The 21,325-nt window shown below is 42.3% G+C and overlaps 1 protein-coding gene across 1 annotated transcript; it reads left to right on the forward strand.

Moving 5' to 3' along the window:
- The first annotated feature begins 13,604 nt into the window (after positions 1 to 13,604).
- Positions 13,605 to 21,048, forward strand: RFC2 (replication factor C subunit 2). The gene is made up of 11 exons (XM_062632255.1): positions 13,605 to 13,799; positions 14,808 to 14,877; positions 15,628 to 15,669; positions 16,064 to 16,170; positions 17,142 to 17,243; positions 17,661 to 17,761; positions 18,461 to 18,618; positions 18,987 to 19,052; positions 19,512 to 19,592; positions 19,938 to 20,051; positions 20,742 to 21,048. Exons 1-11 carry the CDS (start codon positions 13,684 to 13,686, stop codon positions 20,850 to 20,852), a joined length of 1,068 nt encoding a protein of 355 aa, XP_062488239.1. The 5' UTR covers positions 13,605 to 13,683; the 3' UTR covers positions 20,853 to 21,048.
- Positions 21,049 to 21,325: the final 277 nt, after the last annotated feature.

The raw sequence follows: 21,325 nt of genomic DNA on the forward strand, positions 1-21,325 counted from the left end.
GTTTCACTTGAAAGAAATGAGACTCTTGGCCAGGATTCAACACAGGCAAGATCTGGCTCCAGGACCCTTCAGGGAATCACACAGGGCTTGTACAGTGTGATGGAAAGCACTCTGAAGGAAGGCCTTTCTGCCTGGCTGACTGCTGTGTGTTTCTACACACTCGTTAACATAAAAGAAACTGTGGGTGGAAATATATTGAGGGATCATGGCAGTTCTCATTAATTATGAGGATCAAGAGGAGTTCTTACTGCTTTTTTAGTGTATTTCCTATACTGAAATTAGTGCATTAACTGTTACTTAAACTTCAGCCATCAGTATAATTTCATCATTAGCACAGTCTGGTTCCTGTTGTTCCACATTTTTCAAGTAACCTGCCTTGCTGCAGTAGCAGTGACTGAGGAATGTGGGACAGCACTCCTCACAAATGCAAGACAATGAAATAGACCACACTGCAGGCCCAAAGAAATAGTGTAATTTTCATCACAAAGACTCTTTCCTATCCAGGAACCCAAAGGCAAGTGGATTTTCAGAGAAATTCAGCATCTACTAAGTGGAAGCCTTCTGAAATTCTCTTCTCTGATACCATGTTTGTCCAAATGACTTACAGAAGACCACAGTGGAAGAGGAGAACTTGGAATAGCTCTTTTTTAAAGGCAAAGCTGCAGCCTGTTTTATAAAGCCTCTGGTAATTCTCTGTATCTCCCCATGTAGCCCAGTGTAACCCCAGAAAAATACAGGGAAACAAAGATCACTCAGAATGGGGCACCTCTGTGTTTTCCAGTTGCCAAAGCATCATGTACACCAACCCCAATCATTTGCAAACCATCCAAGCTCTGTCTCTGTGCATTGCAAATCAAGATTCCTTTGGGCTCACATGCTATTTTTCATTGTATGACAAAAATTATTCCCCTCTGCTACTGCTGATGTTGCTCCAAGTATATGCCACTGGACCCTTCTCATTGTCGCTGGGGGTGTGAAGATTTATTGTTTTCTCTAACCTTATGGAACAGTGTTGAGTAACAAATTGGAGCCAGCCTGTACTTTATGGAGAGAAAAAAAGGAGTCTCTTTTCCCTGTTGTTTGGGCCCTGACACAAATACTCTTTCAGACCAAGTAGAAGCACCAGATGTTTTCTACCAGAGCTACAGAATGTGCAGTGGCAAGGGAGTTTTTTCCTGTGCATGAACTGGAGCGTGTTATAAGATCAAAGATGAGAGATGCGAGCCAGGAAGAAAAAAACTTCCTATCTGTGCTTAGAACTTGAAAAGAGATTTCAGTACCTGCAACTGAAGCTACGTTTATTGGGGGAAGGGAGGGAAATGAGCTCCAATTTCAGCACTTAGAGAAAAGCCAGACCTTTAAAATGCCTTCAGCAGGCAATGTATGGAGGTGGTTTGGACAACTGGCCTGACTATGGGCACTGACTACTGAAACATCCAGTGCTGCCACTTTGATTTCTTAGCCTTTAATTCTCCAGAAAAGCACGGCTATCCCCAAAACAGGCACCAACACTGTAATTTAACAGAGGGCATGTTCTCCCAGAAGATCCCAAAGCCCACAAGAAACATTCTTTGTAACTATTTTCAGATGAGAAAATTGAATCGTAAAGATGTTTATGTGACTTACAGTCCCATAAGTTCCAGTCACTAAAGCAGCCGATAAGCTGGCTGCCCCCAGCCAGCTTTGCAGACTGGGTGAGACACAAGTCTACATTACTGAGCATTCCTAGGGCTTTGCTGGCTCCATACAGAGGTGTGGAATATTAGCAGTCTTCATGTGTTAGGCAGAAGGAGAATGGAAAAGGTATGAGGCCACTGACAGTACAGCTAGCTGCCCTCCACTGCCTGCAACATGTGTGTTTTGAATTAAGGAGAGGCTTCAACCAAAGACCCTGACCCACCTCAGTGAAATACCACAGCATAAATAAGCATAAATAAGTAGCTGAAACCCCACAGCACATCTTGGTTTGGCATTGCTGCAGAGGAAAGGGCTGCTATCCTGGCCACAGGATGGGAATTAAACTGCATTTTGTTCTCTTTCCACCAAAATGTCCACTTGCAGCAGAAGCTCTTCGAGGCCAGAGGAACTACCTCCCATGTGTTGGAATTTCTGTTTCCCATCATAATATTTTTCCTATTCAACCATCCACTGATCCCAGCTGTCATTTTTCAGTATGACATTAGAAAGTTTAAGGAATTCATGTGATGGCTTTATAAAAAGGAGGTTATTTCTTTCTGCTGAAATAATAAATCCTGTAGCAAGATGCCCCAACTGACCTCAGTCACTAACTGGATATTGCTGCAGTCATTGCCAGGTGGAAGGAGAAGTCATGACTCCCCCAAATTCCAACCTTACTCAAATGGATAGAGAAAGGTTGAGAAAGCCTGATCTTTGCCAGGTGTTCATTTTCATTTTAGAATATTTATTACAGAAGAACCTTTATAATGTGGATTTTGTCTGTCAAATGCTAGGACATAACCCAGATCCAGGAACTTACGCACACTGCTTCAGTTTCCTGCCAATTCAGCTTTAGAATTGCACTACAGAAATTGTATTATGTTCCGATAAGGAAGAATCACTGTGAGGATGCTGCCAGTGTGGCTTTCCATTGAGTACTGTACAGACACCTGACAACTGGACTCTAATCCATCTCAACAACTGTTTTCACGCACAGTGAAAGAGGAACAATGATACCAACCTGATCTGTAATTGCTTTAGCTGACCAGACCAAATGTGGAAGGTACACATTAAAATAGCTTATGCTGACTGTTCTAATATTTGGCTAAGTCCTAAATACTCACAGACAAGCTCAATGAATGCTGCAAATGCTCAGAACTGACAACTAGCCCTGATCTTCCGGGTGCACTACAATCACTAACCCGACAGTCCTCACAGTGCCTTTAAAGCACAGGCTTACTCCAGTCCCATAACTAAAAGCAAGCAGACACACAAGAACTGTGCTGAGAAATAGGATGCAGTAATTACGCCCAATACCCCTGATAAGACTCCATTTTCCTCTCTGCAAATGCCAGGGCTCATAAAATCAGAGAATCCCAGACTGGTTTGTGTTATAAGGAACCCTAAAGCTCATACAGTTCCAGGCCCCTGCCATGGGCAGGGACACCTTCCACTACAGCAGGTTGCTTGAAGCCCCATCCTGCCTGGCCTTGAACACTGCCAGGGATGAAGCAGCCACTCCAGACAAGGCAAATGTACTATCTGTATCTTGGATTTGGTTGGTAGAAAATGCCAATGTGTTAGCTGTGAAGGTAGAAAAGAAAGAAAGGAAAGGAGATACATTTTGTGTTATTTTACCCTCTTCAGAAGAAACAGAATCTGAGGAGTGTGGCAACAAATACAAAGTTAACAAGTGGAAAACTACAATTAAGGTAAATGAACCTGTGGAACTCAATGCCAGAATCTAGTAAAGATAATTAAGATAATTACATTGCAGTAGTATCTATGTTAATTCTAATTAGAATAAGAAAGTATGAAACAATCCGTAACTCTTGATGAAAAATAAATACCTCTGAACTGATTCTATAATTGTTTGGCATTAACCTTAAGGCTTGACTCTGTTTTCTTGGAGCCTGTGGTAACTGTCAGCTTCCTAGAGGCGATGTTCACTTGAACTTGCTTCTGGTCTGTTCCAGTAGGTAATTTGCCTGGACCTTTCATTTTATATTCTCTGCAATACATCTAAAAATGCTTGTAGCAAGAGAAGAGAAACAGCAGATTACAGAGATATTTATTGAAGAAAGTAAATAAGAAATTAATAATAAAGAGAATTTTTTTGTAAAAACCACTTAAAAATATGAATTAAGCTGTGGCACACCCAGCACACCCATCTAGCATGCAAACTGTATGTAGAGCTAAAGAAAAGATATGAAGATATATGCAAACTGGGCTTAAAATGTCATGGAAACAGCTGCCCTCCCAATAGACTGAAAATTCATTTCCCTGTATGCAGGCAAGTACGTCAGAAACCCACCCACTCTCATCTATACCTCCGTGCCATACCAAAAGCTATGATATTTAAGCAGACTATAAATACTGACCCCAAAAAAACCCTAACAATTTATCAAATCTTGTTTGATTAGGTTTGGGGTTTTTTTTGCAAGTGGGCTTGTTTTAAGAGATTATCAATACTTTGTGACATCCGGGTTGTAAAACAAAGCCATGACCATATTGCAATTTCAGAGAAAATTGCCTGGAAGATGACACACTGCAGTGACCTTCAGGTCCCAATAGTTAAGGAGCTGAAGTCTTGATCTTCCCCCTTACAATCCCCAGCTCATGCAGTTCGTGCTTCACAGGGCTGCCGTAACTGATGTGGGGAAGAACAGCCAAGGGGATTTGTAATGCAGGGTTCTGCCCTCTGTTGTTTCCATAGGAAATAAAGAGGATATTAGATGTTAACCCCTGTAAACAGCACTTCAAACTTGCAGGACAGTTTCACTCTCCCTATCCCCACACTGCCAAAACCCCCCATATTGCTACATTTATAGATCAGTTTGCGTACCTGCTAGATCTACAAGTCCATCTGGGCAGCAGATAAAACAAGAACCTTGTTGGATTCACTTCATCACTGCTGCCTGGTATTGTTTTGAGAGGGGTAGAGTGCATCAAAAATATTGTAAGCCTGTATCACAGAAGCAGACAGAAGGGTGAAATATTTCCCCTGTACCAGCATGGCTTGAAGGAGGTGGGTATCATTCCCAACACAAAACAAGACCTGTCCCACAACCACTTTGGCATTTGTTTTCATGGGAACTCTGCCTGCAGACTGCCAAAGCCATGGGCTCAGCTGGGCTGGGCTGTGCTGCCACCCAGCTCTGCTGGAAGCTGCTCTCTGCAGTGCAAGATGATTTACAACCTCCACCTCCATAACCCTCTAGCCTACAGCAGCCATTTGAGAAAGATGAGGTTTGTCACCCATTGCAACGAGAACACACCCAAGCACCCAGTGCTGGGAAACACATTTTGCTCCCAGTCTGATGATTTCAATAGGGAACTGAGGCCCCAGTTTAGCAAAAGTCTTAAGTGCAGGTTTAACTTCATGTGTGGGAGCAATTCCCATCTAATTAGATAAGACACATCATGAAAGTTAACTCCATACCACTGTTGTACTGTGGCTTGCAGATGCACAGCCCCCATCGGGATCAGGCCTTTCCCTGCATTATATTGTTTTGAGGCAGCAGAACACAGGTAAAATGGGATGCCATTAGAGACAGTACTAAGCTCTTAGATTGTAAATGCTTTGTTTCTTCAAGAAAGATCCACTTTGCAGATTTTTCCATTTCTATTCCTGCCTTTCACCCTCTTTTCCAGCTGCATAAGGAAGTCAAATGCCTTGCTCAAGGTTACACTGACTGATATACTGGGGAAATAAAGACTATTTCTGGCAGCTGAGATGTCTTTTCAATCATTCATTTCCATAAAATTCTAGTTCTAGCAAACCAGGTTATAACCTACAATTTACACCTGATGAGGTGCATCTAGTTCATCTGAGCTGATTTCACTCATGTGCATCTGTATGCATATGACATTCTGTAGCACTTTATAGTGAGGTTATTTTCAATATGTAATAATAATATTTCCATTCTGAGATGACATTTACTAAGCACAGTTGTGTATATTACAATACACTAAAACAAGGCATGTTCACAAAGGCCATTTTGCTGTATTCTGGTTTTATTGTATCAAACCTTCCCATCCACTAACAGTTAAGCCCAATGAAGCATCTCCCTGATAAACCATAGAATCAAACCCATTTGTATAGCTGCCATATATTCATTTTACAACAAAGATTATGTGTGCAGCTCTGTCTTCATTCCACTCCAACACGTCTCCTAAGCTGGGGTATTGAGTGCAGGTGGCATTTATATTACTGTATCATCTATTTACAGAAGATGAACTCCTGAGAGGCAGAGAGAGCCAACAGCTCAAGCTCAGCTCCTTGTCACCCTAATAACAGTACATGAGATTTCCTGGCCTTCCAGCACCTTCATCACCTGATGTCAGTATGCATTTCAGAAGACTGTTAACTAGGAATTCACTGATGAAAGAGGGCTGTCTCTGAAGAACAGTATAGTCACAGGGGACTTACAGCCCACTCAATTTATATAGCCCTATCTGCTTGTGAAGCAACTTATCTCATTAAGAATCTTCCTATAGTTCAGCAATAAACAGTGTCTTACTTTAATAACAACTGAAATACTGAACAAATAACTTAAACAATTGCATTTGATTCACTTTAGCACCCAGAGAAGTGGGTGAAGTAACCAAATAACCACCATATAACCATTGTAGGGGTGGGAGAATCTATGTGTCAGGTTTAGGGTTTAAATTACCATTTTTTAATGTGTAAGATGTTTTTCTAAGCTATTGGTCTATTTGTATTTAACCAAATAAACCTATATAGTGTCATACATGCCCTGCATGTACAAACATGTAAATACTTGCATGTAGACATGTTCCTTAACATGCCTAAAACCTGCACAAACGTAATTGTGTAAGTCATGAGAGGAAAAAGTTCGTTGTATTCAATACAGTGGGCAAAGGCCACATTCTAGGCCAAAAACTCTCTATTATTGGGCAAGACATTTAAAACCACCCTGTTTCAGTTTCACCACCAGCATACTGGCAGTTATCTTTTCACCAGCACACGTGCTCCCTGGATGAATGAAGTTTTTAATCATTCACTTAAAGATTCTATCAAAATATCACTAGTACGCATACATGCAGAATTGGAAAGCTAAATCCTTATTATAAAAAGCACACTTTTATCTAGCAAACTGGCCTGTTCTAGGGTGGGAGGAGTACTGAATTCAGGCTATGTTAAGAGAATGATTGAGAGGGAATGATGTAGCAATTAGTTGCTGTTCTCAGCTCTGGTACCACTCTAACAGTCAAAAGCAATACCGGCACAAAAAGCTTCACTTGGCAAACTGGAAATCTCCAGGAAAGATGGTGTTTAGGGAGATAACAGTTCCCAAATCCCAGGAAGAACATACTAAATACTTTTATGGGTAAACAACACATTCCTATTCACTCATGTTTAAGAAAGTGGCATTTGACACCCCTTCACCTCATCCATTTAGTTCCATCTTCGAAGTATGGGAGCACAAGTACAGTCACTAAGAGGATAAATGCTATTATTTAACATTATTATTTGCATATCATGTCTATTAAATCTGAACAAGATGCCAGGACAAGACGAACTGCAAGAAAAGCAGAAAAATTAAGCTAATGCAAAACAATCCTGATAAACTGTGGGAATCAAGATGTGATTCAGCTAAAACAAGTGATTGTACAACTCTACATTCATCTGGATGAGTACAAAAAAGGGGGAAGGGGAGAATACCAGGGAAATACCCACTGGTTACAAGGGACTGAAAACTGAACACCAGCCAGGGCTGTGCTCTGAGGGGAAGATAAATCGTGGATAATTTCAGTTCAAACTGAAACACTGAAATTCCTCAGTTACAAACCACTTGAAACAAGGTATTACACAGCCAGCTGTGCCTCAGGACTGGCTCCAAACAGCACAGCTCACACTGAAGCGAGTCACCACGCTAAAAACCCTGGAGCTGTTTCTGTCCTGTCCGGTCTCCCTGCCTAGAAGGGCGGAGGCATCAGCAACCACAGCAATAAAGAGCAATGGCCACACCAGCTGGCAGTGGTGTCCTCCCTCCGTGGCTCCAGGAGAACAGCTCATCTTTTATTCATGAGGAACAAGGCCTCTGGAGGTCAAAGCAAGAAAACAGGAAGTAAATATATCTTGGGGGCACTCGGTTACAAGCTGGAGAGTGTCCAGGACATCATGAAAGGAAGGCGTGGGTGAAGGATGGAAGCATGAAAGCCCCCTTCCTACCAGCCTTCCTGCCATGGGAGGAAGGAGGATTACACAGGGCAAACCCCACCCTGCATGTCTTGTGTGGTGACCCAGTGCAGCAGGGATCAAACTCAGCTAGGATCCCTCTGAGGTTTGCTTTGGAGAGGCTGCTCTTTACCTGAAGAACTCAAAGCAACGGATTATGGAAATGGCTGGGGTAATCTGTCTTCCCACTTTCCACTCTCCTCTATCATCCAAAACCTACGTCACCCTAACGGAACTTCTGCTTGTACCTTCAATATAGGAGCACACTTCAGATCAGGATAAGCACCTACCTGGGAAAAGAGATCTTGTCTTTCCATATAGCCAGACAGCCCTCTTCCATTTCCAACTGCCCCCAATAACAAAGACCACTGTTAATATCACTAGAGAAAACAACCTCATGCAATCCTTCACTTTCCTGAGAAGACCAACGTGAAGCTGCAGATGTCATGTCAGCCACTATCTTCAGAAAGGGAAGTGTCCTGTAAACTCTAATCCCAGCCATCTATCTCCTCACCACTCAAACTTAACACACAGCACTGGCTGTTCTTATTCCATATGCCTCACCATCAGGGCTGGCTGCTCCTGAACTCAGGATACTGTAGCAAGACCTTTCCGAGAAGCTTGAACTCCTTGCATATTTCTGGAATCTGCAGGGAAAGAAAGAAGCTACCTATTATTTCTGACAGACTTCCTAAAAGAGGACACGTGCAGGAGAGGTTTTCTGTCTTGAAAAAAAATCACAGAAGAAATATAGCATTTACATTGATATCCATCCTTCATTGTTTTAATTCCTGTCTAATGAATATTAGCCCTCAAATAGCATCCCTGCAGGGCTGAGCAAATGAGGAACGAGTCATAGCAGAGCAGTGAGAATGAAGGGTAGGGGGAAACCCACACATCAGGAGAAGCAGAAAAATGTGCCTTGGGAAGAAGCAAACAACATTCATTTAATAATGCCAGCGTTTTATATGCAAAGCTTTTCTGGGTGGCAGTAAAACACATGGAGTAATAATGGCATGTGGTGGGATTAGATAAAAAATAAATGAATATATAAGGTGCTTTTTATGGCAGAGGGGTGAGGGAAGGAAGAAAGAATTCTTTACCAGTGCAAGCATTACCTAAAATTACTGCTGTAGAAAGAAATTTTAAGATCAACAAACCCCCCTAAAATCTGCCCCTAAATTAAATCCTAGTTTTACTCAAGTTGGTGGGAGTTTTCTCCTGCACTGCACATTTTTCTTCATCAAGATCTGTTCTCTTATGCAAGGGAGTCCCAGCAAGGCATTCGCTGCTGCAGGATGCTCTTAACATCTACATTTGGCAGAGAAGTCATGCACACAATCACTTCACAGCTTCCCTAGTGAAAAGGGGTAGACCATGAAGGCAGCCACTTGTGCAAACAGAGCCCTGCTACAGTTACTATTGGTGACAAGACCCTGACTTGGAGGAGAAAAGGCACTGTACTGCCCCACACCTGCCCCAAGCTGTGTGCAGGCAGCCAAGTGCTCAGGGTGCTTGCTACAAGGAGAAAAGCATGACAAGCACAAAGGATCATGCCTTTCTTCCACACCTTCAGCTTTATCAAGTGTTCGTAGCCAACAGCTGCATTCTGACATCTAGAAAGATGTACGCTTCAAGGATTTACTTTTTTTTTTTTTTTTTAGACAAAAGAGGAACTCCAGGAGAAAGTCTATTCTCTTGGCTGTTACGGGTGACCCTACGTGGCTTTTAACAAAAGTGTCCATACTCCCTCTACTGTCTAAAGCTGTAACCACACGTCTGGTCTTGTACTGGTCACTTGTGCTCTATTATGTGCATAAAAAACCTCAAAGAAATGAAATTTCAATTTCGTTGTGAGTCTTAAGCGTCCAAAGGGCAGGAGATCAGGACTAGCAGGTCACTGCTCCCGAATCCTTTTCTTGTAACCTAGTGTAAAGTACTGGACAAATTCTAATCTGTTCCTCAACACACACATAAAAATAACTATAAAGCTTCTCTGGCTTAAAATTGCAGCGATCTAAATCCACTCTTCTAAGTATTTTCAGGTGCTTATAGAAAAGAATTGGAAATATAGGCAACATTAGAGTCTCCTGGTAGCAATAAGCTGAAATTGATCTTTCCATCACTACAGTTTCCAGTCTGTGACTTGCCTTGCTTCTAGCAGTATGGATTTCCTAACTGCAGACTAAGGTGGTGTGCTGCTGAGAATTCTTTGTGACAGCATTAAAAAAAAATATTTAAAGGTATTTAATGCAAATGTAAAAAGCAATGAGACACCATAGATAAAAGTGCTCTGCTAACAGGGCAGGCAGATGTCAAGCTGTATTTACCCGGAGTGTTCAGGTGGGCTGCCACTTACTCTGCAGCTATGGAGATGCTAATGGGAAAGAAAAGATGAGGCAGTGGATGGGGAAAGAAACTCTGAGGTGGCAGTGTGCTGGTGGAGAATGGATTATATTTAAGGAGAGCTATTATATTTAGGGAAAAAAAATAAATGGCACATATAACTTTAGCTCAGATCAGCACAACTGTACCCCTGAGGGACATTCTACAGATATCCATATGGAGAATAGAGGGATGCTAATGGATGGATGCTACAAGAACAAATTAATACTTTACATATACTGTCAGTGTCACACCTGATTTTGCTCTAGAGCTCAAGTACAGCAGCTGTGTAAGAACCAGAGCCCCTTTCAGACTGTGTGCAGACACATCAAGCCCACAAAAACACCTAAGAGTGATGCCTTATTTCATAAAGCACCAGTCCAGCCTCCCTTTGACTACCTCATCCCCGCTTTCACTCCTGGTATTTGTACAGCTTTGCTTTATGCTTTCACCCTCAGTGAATGCAAGAGAAAATGGTCTGTAGCATCAGAATTCATCCCACTATCTCCAACCTAACGGTGTGAAAGGCAGAGAGTGTGAACAGGGAACAACCTCAGAGGGGACTGTGGGCTCCGCATTTCCCTGGCAGCAAGATCATCTGTGCTACATGACCTACTTGTGTCTACTGAACAACAGCACACTGCAAGAGGAGGTGACAGCTTTAACTGCGACTGCAGGGCTGGTAGGGGCAGGGCATAGACAGCCAAAGAGCTTTGCACTTCTCTTAACACTGCAATTTAAGATCTTAGCCCCTGGCCTTCTAGAGCTGCTGGATAATGTATATTAGTGTCAGCCCTAACAACAATGGTAAACTGAACTCCCAGATTTAACTCAAAAGCAAAATGACCTTGAATACTGAACAGTTCTCCCCTCCCTCCCAAAACCACTGTATGTAAGGAATTTTTGATTACTTATCTGTACTGAATATGCAGTACAGATACATACTTTTCACTAATGATTGCCCAGTTTCCTCTCTCGTGCTTTATTTCTATTGCCTTCTGGATTTTACACCTCACATCTCCCATCATAAATTCATCACCCTTACTCTTTGCTGTCTTCAACTACTGCCTCACTTTTAATGTCTTCACTGATTTCAACTTCTTGTTCAAACTCAAAAGTTACCCTCAGTTTCACCAACCACAGCATGCAAAACAGCAATTATTTTGCCACAACTTCTGCATTTACCCAACCCTCTGACGAAACCTGTTGCATTGAGCTTGTTTCCCTGTAAAGGCTAGACCATGAGCCGTTGTCTGGAGCTGAGCTAAGTAGAGCCTCCATATAGTCTTTAAAGGACATATTCCCTACATGGAGCACATGCAGCTGGGACTGCATTGCTCCTGGGATGACCACGTCATCACAATTTATTTCTCTGAAGGTGATCTCCATAACTAGTAGTAGATGCTGTTTGAATACACTCAAAAGGAACATTCCCCTTGCAAAGTAAATCATGAGGGAAAAAGAAGCCTTTATCTGTGCTCTATACTGATTACAAATACTTAGTAAGCTTTTTCTATATATCTTTTGGGGTGGGAGGGAGACAGGTCAGAAAGAATAATCTTACATTCAGGATTATTCTTCTTTCAGGATAATCCAGTACATCTGCATGCATGTGTATTTGAGCACTGTTGATGACACACCAAAAGAGTTCTGCCATTTCAGCACTGAATTTGGAATTCATTTTATCCTGGATGTATCCTGTGACCTCAGCAGATAGATTACAATAATAAAAGCAGTTCAGATTTTGGGACAGAAGGGTTTTAAAACTTTCAGCTGATGTCTGCCCATCCACCTGCCCCACATCCCTATCAACACTGCTGTGCCTTCAATAAATACTTGCTCTGTGTTTGGTAAATGCCAGAACCACTGCGAGAAGTTACTGCCTACACAGGGAAAAAGACCATGCTCCAAAAAACCACCTACTGCAACTGATTAGTAGGAACACATCACAAAATCTGTCACCTGGTTCTCTGCAACAATTCACAAGAATAGCGCTTCTTACTTGTCCTTTGGGTGCTTATCAGTAGCAATCCTACACATATAGTGGGAGAATTAATGCTGGCCAGGAAAATTATATCTTATCTACAGGCTGGTGCTTCCTAAGCAGCATAACAACTGTTTAATCTGGCAAGAAACCAAAGCGTGTCCAGTGTGCTGTGCTGACAGACTGTAATGAGCAGCAGTGCTGTGTGCAGCTGCGGTATTTCACTGTCTCATGTAGGGCTCTGCTGAGCACTGCAGTAAGTTAAATCCAAAGGCAAGATTAACACAGTGAGTTTGAGGCATTACATGCACAATGTATTCATCTGGTATGTGTGCTAGAGTCTGAATACTGAAAAAAAAAAAAAAAAGCCAACTGTCTCACCCTCATACGCCACATAATTGCAGTGTTATTTAATTTTCTACTTTACCTCCAATGGAGGCAAAGTTAATCCACAGTTAATTCAGCCAGACAAGTAAAGGCTGCAGTCCACTTACAATTTCACCCTTACATAATGCTTATTCTAAAACCAGTAGGAACAATGTACAGCTATTCATAGAAATAAATATGCAAAACAAGACTAGAGCACTGACCTGCCTACACACAAACTCAGCTATGAGACTGCACTTTGCATAACAGAAACTTCACCCTCCGGAGTTTTAGAGCATTGTGAGAAACTCCACCACTGTCAGGCTACAGGCAGAACCAGTTCTACAGGCTGAAGGCAATGCTCCCATCTGCCAGTGCTCACAGGCCAACCTCAAAACCCCAACCTGCACTGACAGCAACACTGGAATGCTGAAGTTGTGGGAAGTGGTAGGTACCTTATAAAGCATCTCCCCTCATACAGGGCTTCAAATATGCTCAATTCCCAGTTCCTGCCTCATACCGATCTTAAATCAGGAACGCTTCCCAAGGAATCGGAGCCCTGACTGAAGGACAGATCCTCTGCTCACTGATCTAACACAAATATAATTGGTTATGTGGAGCATAAGCAAAGCTTAAAGATGTACCAAGGGGCCAGTAACTCCTGAAACCAACAGGCTGGGGATAACCAAGTTCGAACATGTTACCTACCTTGCCTAAAAGACAATTACTGGCCTTTACTTCGGTGAAAAAGGAACATGTATGCTTGATACATAGCACTAGAACTACACACACCCATACCTACTTAAGAGTATTTTGCAATAATTTTTCATTTTATAGGGGAAATAAAGGCAGCCAGAAGAACAAACACCGGTTTAGACTCGTGAAGTGCAAACATAACTGCTGTTTTTATAAATTACCTTAACCAGACGGTAGCACACAATCACCATCCCCCCCGAGGCGGCCTTCGCCACCCCGCCCCGCTAGAGGCGGGCCCCCGAGAGCGGCCTTCCCCTCAGGGAGGCGGAAGGGAAGCAAGGGGCGGCCCGGGCGAGCTGCTGCCGCCGCCATGGAGGTGAAGACCGCGGAGGACGAGAAGGCCGGGCCCTCGGCAGGCGAGAAACGGAACTCGTCCGACGCCCCCGGAGCCGCCTCTGCCGGCAGCGGCCACCATGACCTGCCCTGGTGAGCGGCAGCAGAGCTGCAGTGACGGCTGCGGGCGGCCATTGAGCCTGCGACAGGCGCCAAGAGCGGGCGGCAGGGCCAAGGGCGCGCTGCCATTGGTGCAGAGCGTGGCGGAAGGCGGGGCCTGGCGGAGAATAGCCTATGGGGTGAGAGGGGGGCGGTGCGTGCCGTTGGCGGGAAGGCGGGGGCTCTCGGGGTCCGTGGGGCCTGCTGCGGGCATGGCTGAGGCCGGACCCGGCCTGGGCAGGCCCGGGAGCTTGGGGTCCTCCCCGGGGATGCATGAACGATGATGCTGACTCGGCAATGGGGGCCCCTCGCAGCGGTGAGGGCTCTGCTGCACTCGGTAACCTGCCCGGGCCCGTAGCGGGCAGCCTGTGGTGGAAAGCAAGAGGTCCCACCGAGCCCGTTCCTCCCTGCCTTGTGCTAGTCGTGAGAGAGCGCACAGGGCGGCGTCTCCGCTTATCCCTGGTGTGGGACTGAGGCGCCAAACTCGTGTCGAGTTGTTTTTCTCTTCCTTTTTAACGGGAGTAAAACAACCTTTCAGGAATTTATGTTGTGAAATGCTGTGCTTTGCAGCTAGGGGAGGCCCTGCAACATTTGCACTGAAGACACATTAAGTCAACTTTGTCCTGTGCTGTCACAGAATCCCAGACTGGTTTGTGTTGGAAGGGACCTTAAAGCTCACCCATTTCCAACCCCTGCCAAGGGCAGGGACCCCTTCCATAGAGCAGCTTGCTCCAAGCCCCTGTGTCCAACCTGGCCTTGAACACTGCCAGGGATGGGGCAGTCACAGCTTCTCTGGGCACCCTGTGCCAGCACCTCAGCACCCTCACAGGGAAGAGCTTCTGCCTGATGTATCGCTTAAATCTACTGCTTTGAGCTTAAACCCGTTAACTATGTTACTTATCTAACTTTACTATCTTGACATAACCGTCCTTTTCTGTCAGTGCAAAGCACTACTAAAGCTTTATTAGATGTACTGAAGTGTGCAGGGTTTTATTTTTACAGGGTGGAAAAATACAGACCCATGAAACTATGTGAAATAGTAGGAAATGAAGACACTGTGAGCAGGCTGGAGGTGTGTATCTGTCTCTTTATGTTTTATGGCTTAGCTCAAAAAAGATAATTCTGCATAAATCCATAAACCAGTAAAAGCACTTTTGTATTTTTACATCCATACTTGAGCATGTGGGAAAAAAACTTTCTGATTTACTTAAGAAATTACACATTTTAGGACACGTTTGATTGGTGTCCTAAGGAAATATGCCTTCTTAAATTGGGCTGTTGTTTAAATTGGCCCTGTTTTGAAACAACTTAGAAAATTTGTAGCAGTTATAATAATATTGTTTCAATGAATAATATAATTTATTATATATTATAATATATAGTATTGTATATAATATATAATTTATATATAATATATATCATTTGTATAATAACAGAAAGAAACAAACAATGTTTTTTTCTGGAAGAAAAGTATTTTCCATGACAAATCAGTTTGTGAACACCGTGTTTGTTAAAAGAAAGCTTATACTAGCAAGCATATAATTAAAACAGATGCAAAGGAAGGGCAAGAGAGTACTAAAGGCCTGTGGGATTAAGTGCATTTAGGTTTTTCCATCTTATTCTAGGGACTGACTTCTAATGGTTCAATTAAATAAAACTCCATATCCCAAACACAAAAGCAGCAAAGTTAAGACATATGAAAACAGAAGGGGAAAAAAAGCAGCATGTTTCCATGCTTAAAATAGAACAGAATTGGATCTGTTCCTTCCATTTCTATTTCTTCTATATTCTCATGTAATTTCTTATGATCATTCTTTCACAGGTCTTTGCAAAAGAGGGGAATGTACCAAATATTATAATTGCTGTAAGTATTGCTGTCTTGTACTGTATTTCACCGTGTTGGCCCTGGTTTGGAAATCCAGCTGTGGGAGCCTCTCAGTATAGATTTGTGTTGTGCCTGAATGTATTGGTAAGAGAGATGTTGATTGCACAGTCATGGAGCAGTGTTCTTGGCAGAATACACAAGTAAACAACCTGCTGTTAAAAACCGGCTTGACCCTCGGATGCCTATTGAACCATGTCTTGTTTTTTTGTCCTCTGCTGGAGGCAGGATCGTGAACTCAGGCAGCCTCTAGTCTGATGTTCTCTCTGCAGTTCCTCTGCTGTAGCTGTTTTCATGTCTGGGGAGCACTGTAGAGAGTACAGCTTATAAAATGACATTAAACTTACCAGCAACTGCTGCATTGTTGCATTTCTAGGGCCCCCCAGGAACAGGTAAAACCACCAGTATCCTCTGTTTGGCTCGTGCTCTGCTTGGTCCTGCATTAAAGGATGCTGTTTTGGAGCTGAATGCCTCCAATGACAGGTGAGAATAAATAAAACTTATCAAACTTTTAATGGAGAAGAAAATACCCATTTTTATATTTGAACTCATGGCAGCTTGGTTGCTGTAGTAAGGCCTCTAGCACTTATTTCAGTGCACATTTTCCAACTAAAAGCTGAGCAGTCTTTGGTGTCCGCTTATGAATATAGATATTGTCAACTGATGTTTTATAAACTTGATAGATGCTTTTATATACAAAAATCTAAACAGGTAGAGAGCAGAATCTATAACGGTACTGTTTTCTTGAATTTAAAGAGCTGAGCTTCCTCCCACATTCATGAATAGCCTCCTAAAAAATGAGCAACTTGTTTATACTGAAATTCTTTATTTTTAAAAGTCTTTGATGGGACTCTATCTAGAAAAGTGTCCATGTTGTGCTAATATGATGCTGTCTGTCCAGCTGGTTTTCTTGGACTCATAGAATGGTTTGTGTTGGAAGGGACTTTAAAGCCCATCCAGTTCCAACTGCCTGCCACGGGCTGGGACACCTACCACTAGACCCCAGGTTGCTCCTGGCCTTGAACATGGCCAGGGGTAAGTTTCTTAAACTGTTCTGAGTTACAGCTGGTTCTTTGGATGCAGCTGTGTGACATACTGCCAGAGCTGTCTTAAATGCTTCTGCCCTTGTTCATTTATTACCCCTACCATTTGCCAAACATAAGTCATTTCATGGCAGTACTGCCAGTAAGGTTACTGATATATGTACTGCCACTATTAAATTACTTTTTCAAAACCTTCAAAAATGAGGATTATTGGTGTTTAAATCTGAATCCATTAGGGAGTCTGGCTTACAACATGGTTTCACAGCAGTTATACTGGCACAGCTGAAGGGGCAGGAGCAAACAGTGAGAGAACAGGGAGCTCAGAAGCCCTTCAGCCACTGTGGCTGCTGAATAAAATCTTTTATGTAATTTCACCCAACTGATCATGAATCACTTGATTTATTGTTCCAGAGGCATTGATGTTGTGAGAAACAAAATCAAAATGTTTGCCCAGCAAAAGGTCACTCTTCCAAAAGGTCGGCATAAAATAATCATCCTAGATGAAGCAGACAGGTATGTTGTTTCGTTCTTGACCTCAGCTCTGACGTGAATGGGTTGCATCTGCCCTGTCTGCAGAGTTGCTGTCTTGGGTGCTTCTATCAGGCTATCAAAAACAATCTGTTAGGAAATAAATATGCACTGAACAGTGTTGTTAAGAGATTATTCATATCAAGCAGAGATCATTGGTTTAAGGGTGATACTGAGTATTGCATGTGAGTTTTATAGAGGTCTCAGTGACTACCTGCACTACGGGGTGATTTGTTCACATGACTACCAAAAACTGCTTAATTTATCAAGCCAGCATATCAACTAATTTATAAAGCACTGTTTAATATCAGTAAACTCTGATGCTTGTATAAAAATAGTGATTAGGCTGCACCTATAAGTCAGTAAAGGGCAGAATCTGTCCTAACTCCTTTTCTCCCCCAGCATGACAGATGGAGCACAGCAAGCACTGAGAAGAACTATGGAAATATACTCCAAAACAACACGCTTTGCACTTGCCTGCAATGCCTCTGACAAAATCATAGGTAACATACTGCTAGTCCCTGGGTGTTTTGTTGCATGTTCTCTGTATTGGTGGCTGAGTGCCAGAGCAGTTTTCAGACATACCTTGGACCTGTTCATTACAAGAAACCATGGTACTTCTGGAAAATCAACCCACCTGTACCTCCAGCTAATCAAAGAAGAGTGTATTTATGCAGTGAACCCTCTGAACAGCTCCTTTTGATGGATAGTGCTGTGCATGACCACAGAAGCAGATTTCTCATACTTGGGGCTTGATCTCCATCCAACTCTGCTACAGTTTAAGATGTTTGATGTATTGTTTACTGGGTATTGAACTCCTTTTATTGTCCTTCTTGAAACATAATCTTTAAGTTTACCTATATGCTAACACATTGTAGACCTTTAGACTTTTTTTGTTTAGCTGTCAAAATGACATGATAAAGATACACATTCAGAAAACCAGGAGCTGCGCTTCAGATATATTGGCACATGTCTACAAAAACTCAAGTAGCACATTTGGGCTCAAGTGAAGAACTATAACAATTGTATATGCTTAAGGACATGCTATATTCCATTTGGAGCTGACATGTTTTTCTTTAAGGGAAGATAAATGAAGAGTTGGAAACTGAGATAGCTTCTTCCAAGATGAAAACAAATGGATCTGGGGGACGGGAGAGTGTTGCAAAAAGAGAGAAATTCTAGTTACACATCTCTGTCCTTAGAACCTATTCAGTCCCGGTGTGCAGTGCTGCGTTACACCAAGCTGACAGACGCACAAATCCTTGCAAGGCTACTGAAAATCGTTGAGAAAGAAGATGTACCATATACAGATGATGGACTAGAAGCCATTATCTTCACAGCCCAAGGAGATATGAGACAGGTAAAAGAAGAAAGGCAATGAAACAGAAAGGCTTCTGTTTAAAGTAAAAACAACCCTTTGAATCTGTGACTTTCAATGATTTATCTTTGGAGAGGTAAAGAAAGGGGATGTGACCTGTGGCAAAAAAGTGACTAAACTATTTGATTTTGTGAAGTTTTAAAGTGGATCTGCTCCTTAAAATTGGGTTGGTGGGAACTGGATACCAAATTTGTGGCAGGAAACAAGTCTGCATACATCTGTTGTTTGCTCTGTTGCTTAATTGAAAACTGCTTATTTGGTACCATTATCTGACCTGTTTCAGCCTGAGGAGGGAATTGAGAAGTAGAGTACTTTGGAAAATAAATGAAGTCTTGTTTTTATTTTCACAGGCATTAAACAACTTACAGTCCACATACTCTGGATTTGGCTTTATAAACAGTGAAAATGTCTTCAAGGTTAGTAATACTGAAGCCAGTGGTGCTAGAAATTTAGCACTACAGCTGTGTGAGAACTACCATCAGATAGCTAAGCCTTTGAAAGTGCTTTGCCAGTTTGCAGACAGCACTGTGCGTGTAGCAACTACAGCATGAGGCTGTAAAAAAGTAAGTGTGCCTTTTGAAAAGAAAGAACATGCTTGCAGTCCTAATGGCATGCATGCCTGAGACTCTCTGGCTTTGCAGATCTCTCAATGCACACAAGTCACATAACTGCTGGGAAATTTCAGTGATAACTTTTGAATCTATTACTCACATGCTCATGAGTCTGCTGTGGCAGGATGGCTGAAAAGTCGTATTCTGTATTATAGAATGTGTCTGATTTGGTACTTCAACTGTATACAAACGTGGTGAAAACAACAGAGATTTAGTGCAGAGTCTTCCAATATATCTGATTTCCAATATTTCTCTCCAATATAGGTATGTGATGAGCCTCATCCTCTGCTTGTGAAAGAAATGATACAACATTGCATCAATGCAAACATTGATGAGGCATACAAGGTTGGTTTTCAGGTGTTGAGTCAGCTTACACACTTTTTCTCTATAGAATTCTAGTTTCCATTGAAGAATTCACAATGTGTGTTGTGTCTTTTAAGATAGGAGTAATGCCACATAATTAAGGTGATGAATTAAATACTTTCTTATGCAGGGGGTTGTTCAGATGAATAAGCCAACAAGCTAAAAAATAAGTTGTATTGAAATTACTTGCTAAACAGTTGATGTTAAATCATCTGATGAACGGTACATGTGGTTCCAGTAGCGATATCCAGCTGTTCCAAAAGTGAATAGACTTGACTCATCTGGGAAGTTTTGCAGATAAATGAGGGATTATTCTTGCCTGCACAGATTCTTGCCCACCTGTGGCGACTTGGATACGCTCCAGAAGATGTGATTGGCAACATCTTCCGTGTGTGTAAAACCTATCAAATGCCAGAATATCTGAAACTGGAATTTATCAAGGTTAGTACTAACACACTAATGTTAGTGTGGGGTCTGGTGGGGTCTTCTGGGCCTTCTTGAGAAGAGGATGTGATCCTGAGGGGCAGCCTCAGGGTTTTTCAGTTTGAGATTTGCTATTATTAGTGCAAAAAAGGTCTTTCTTAACTCATGACTTTCTTTCCCACTCTGCATCATCAGTTTGTCAGTAAGAATGGTCACATGAAGTTTAACGCCTGACCACCCCCAGAAGCATCAAAAGTCACCTTAGTGATCAGCTACAATTAATATAAAACATAATGCTGGCTGAATTTATTATGTATATCAAAGCCTCAGATAACTCCTTGAGAACTTTCCTGAAGCTCATAGCTGATTCTAGTCAAATAGATAATACTAAACTATAATACCATTATATTAACAGCCAATTGACAAATAGTAAATCTGGTGTAATGGAAACACTGTTCATATTTAAAACCTGTACTCAAACGTATGCACATTGCATCTTATAAAGGGAGTGGGGAAATACAGGCTTTGATTTAAAAGAAAACCCAAAGGTACGCTAGTTGTTTTACAAAAGAAGATGCACTTCTCTGAATTCTGAATGACTTAAAGTTGGTCTCTTAGCAATAAGGGGTATGTTCTATTTAGCCATTAGTCGTACTGTACATAGACTGGGGGAGGAAACAGAGAATTTTACAATGTCTTTATCACCAGGAAATCGGGTATACTCATATGAAGATAGCAGAAGGGGTGAACTCACTTTTACAAATGGCTGGGCTGCTGGCAAGGCTGTGTCAGAAGACTGCAGCCCCTGTAGCAAGTTAGATTACTTCACTGAGCTGAAGCTTCTGTTCCAGAGAGTGAAGGCCTGGTGTGCAAGGTCAGTAGCTCTGCATGTGTCCTCAGTCCTGCAAGCCTGGTCCCTCAGCTTTACTGACTCACAAACAAATAACCAGCTTCTATTGTAAAAATGTTTTGTACTTTTTTACTTTGACCAATAAAGCTTTACCATTTACTTTAACCCAAGAACTCTTTCATTATATAACTGAGGTAGAAGGAGAGGTCTGTGGTGTGCTCAGCAAAACTGCTGATGTCAGAAGTACAAAGACCTAACAGCAGGAGAAACAAAGACTGAATTGCGTTGTTAGTGATTACACTTAGAGCCTGGTCAGGAGTGGTCTTACTGAGATCAAGAAGGAAAAACTTTGGCACAAAATAAGACATTTAATGAAGTTACAATTGAGGCATGCTGAGCAGTGCCACTCCTGGGGTGCTGTTCATGGGCTGCGGGTCAGGAG

This window comes from Pezoporus occidentalis, unplaced genomic scaffold (assembly GCF_034315485.1).
Source record: "Pezoporus occidentalis ecotype Australia unplaced genomic scaffold, CSIRO_AGI_Poc_V1 ctg110, whole genome shotgun sequence".
In the NCBI taxonomy this organism is placed as follows: Eukaryota; Metazoa; Chordata; class Aves; order Psittaciformes; family Psittacidae; genus Pezoporus; species Pezoporus occidentalis.

Bases quoted from the DNA above. Each gene is read 5' to 3' on its own strand.
- RFC2 (XM_062632255.1), top strand. From the start codon at position 13,684: ATGGAGGTGAAGACCGCGGAGGACGAGAAGGCCGGGCCCTCGGCAGGC. The intron at 19,593-19,937 runs GTTGGTTTTCAG...TTGCCTGCACAG, and splicing joins ACATTGATGAGGCATACAAG to ATTCTTGCCCACCTGTGGCG. The intron at 20,052-20,741 runs GTTAGTACTAAC...CTTTATCACCAG, and splicing joins TGAAACTGGAATTTATCAAG to GAAATCGGGTATACTCATAT.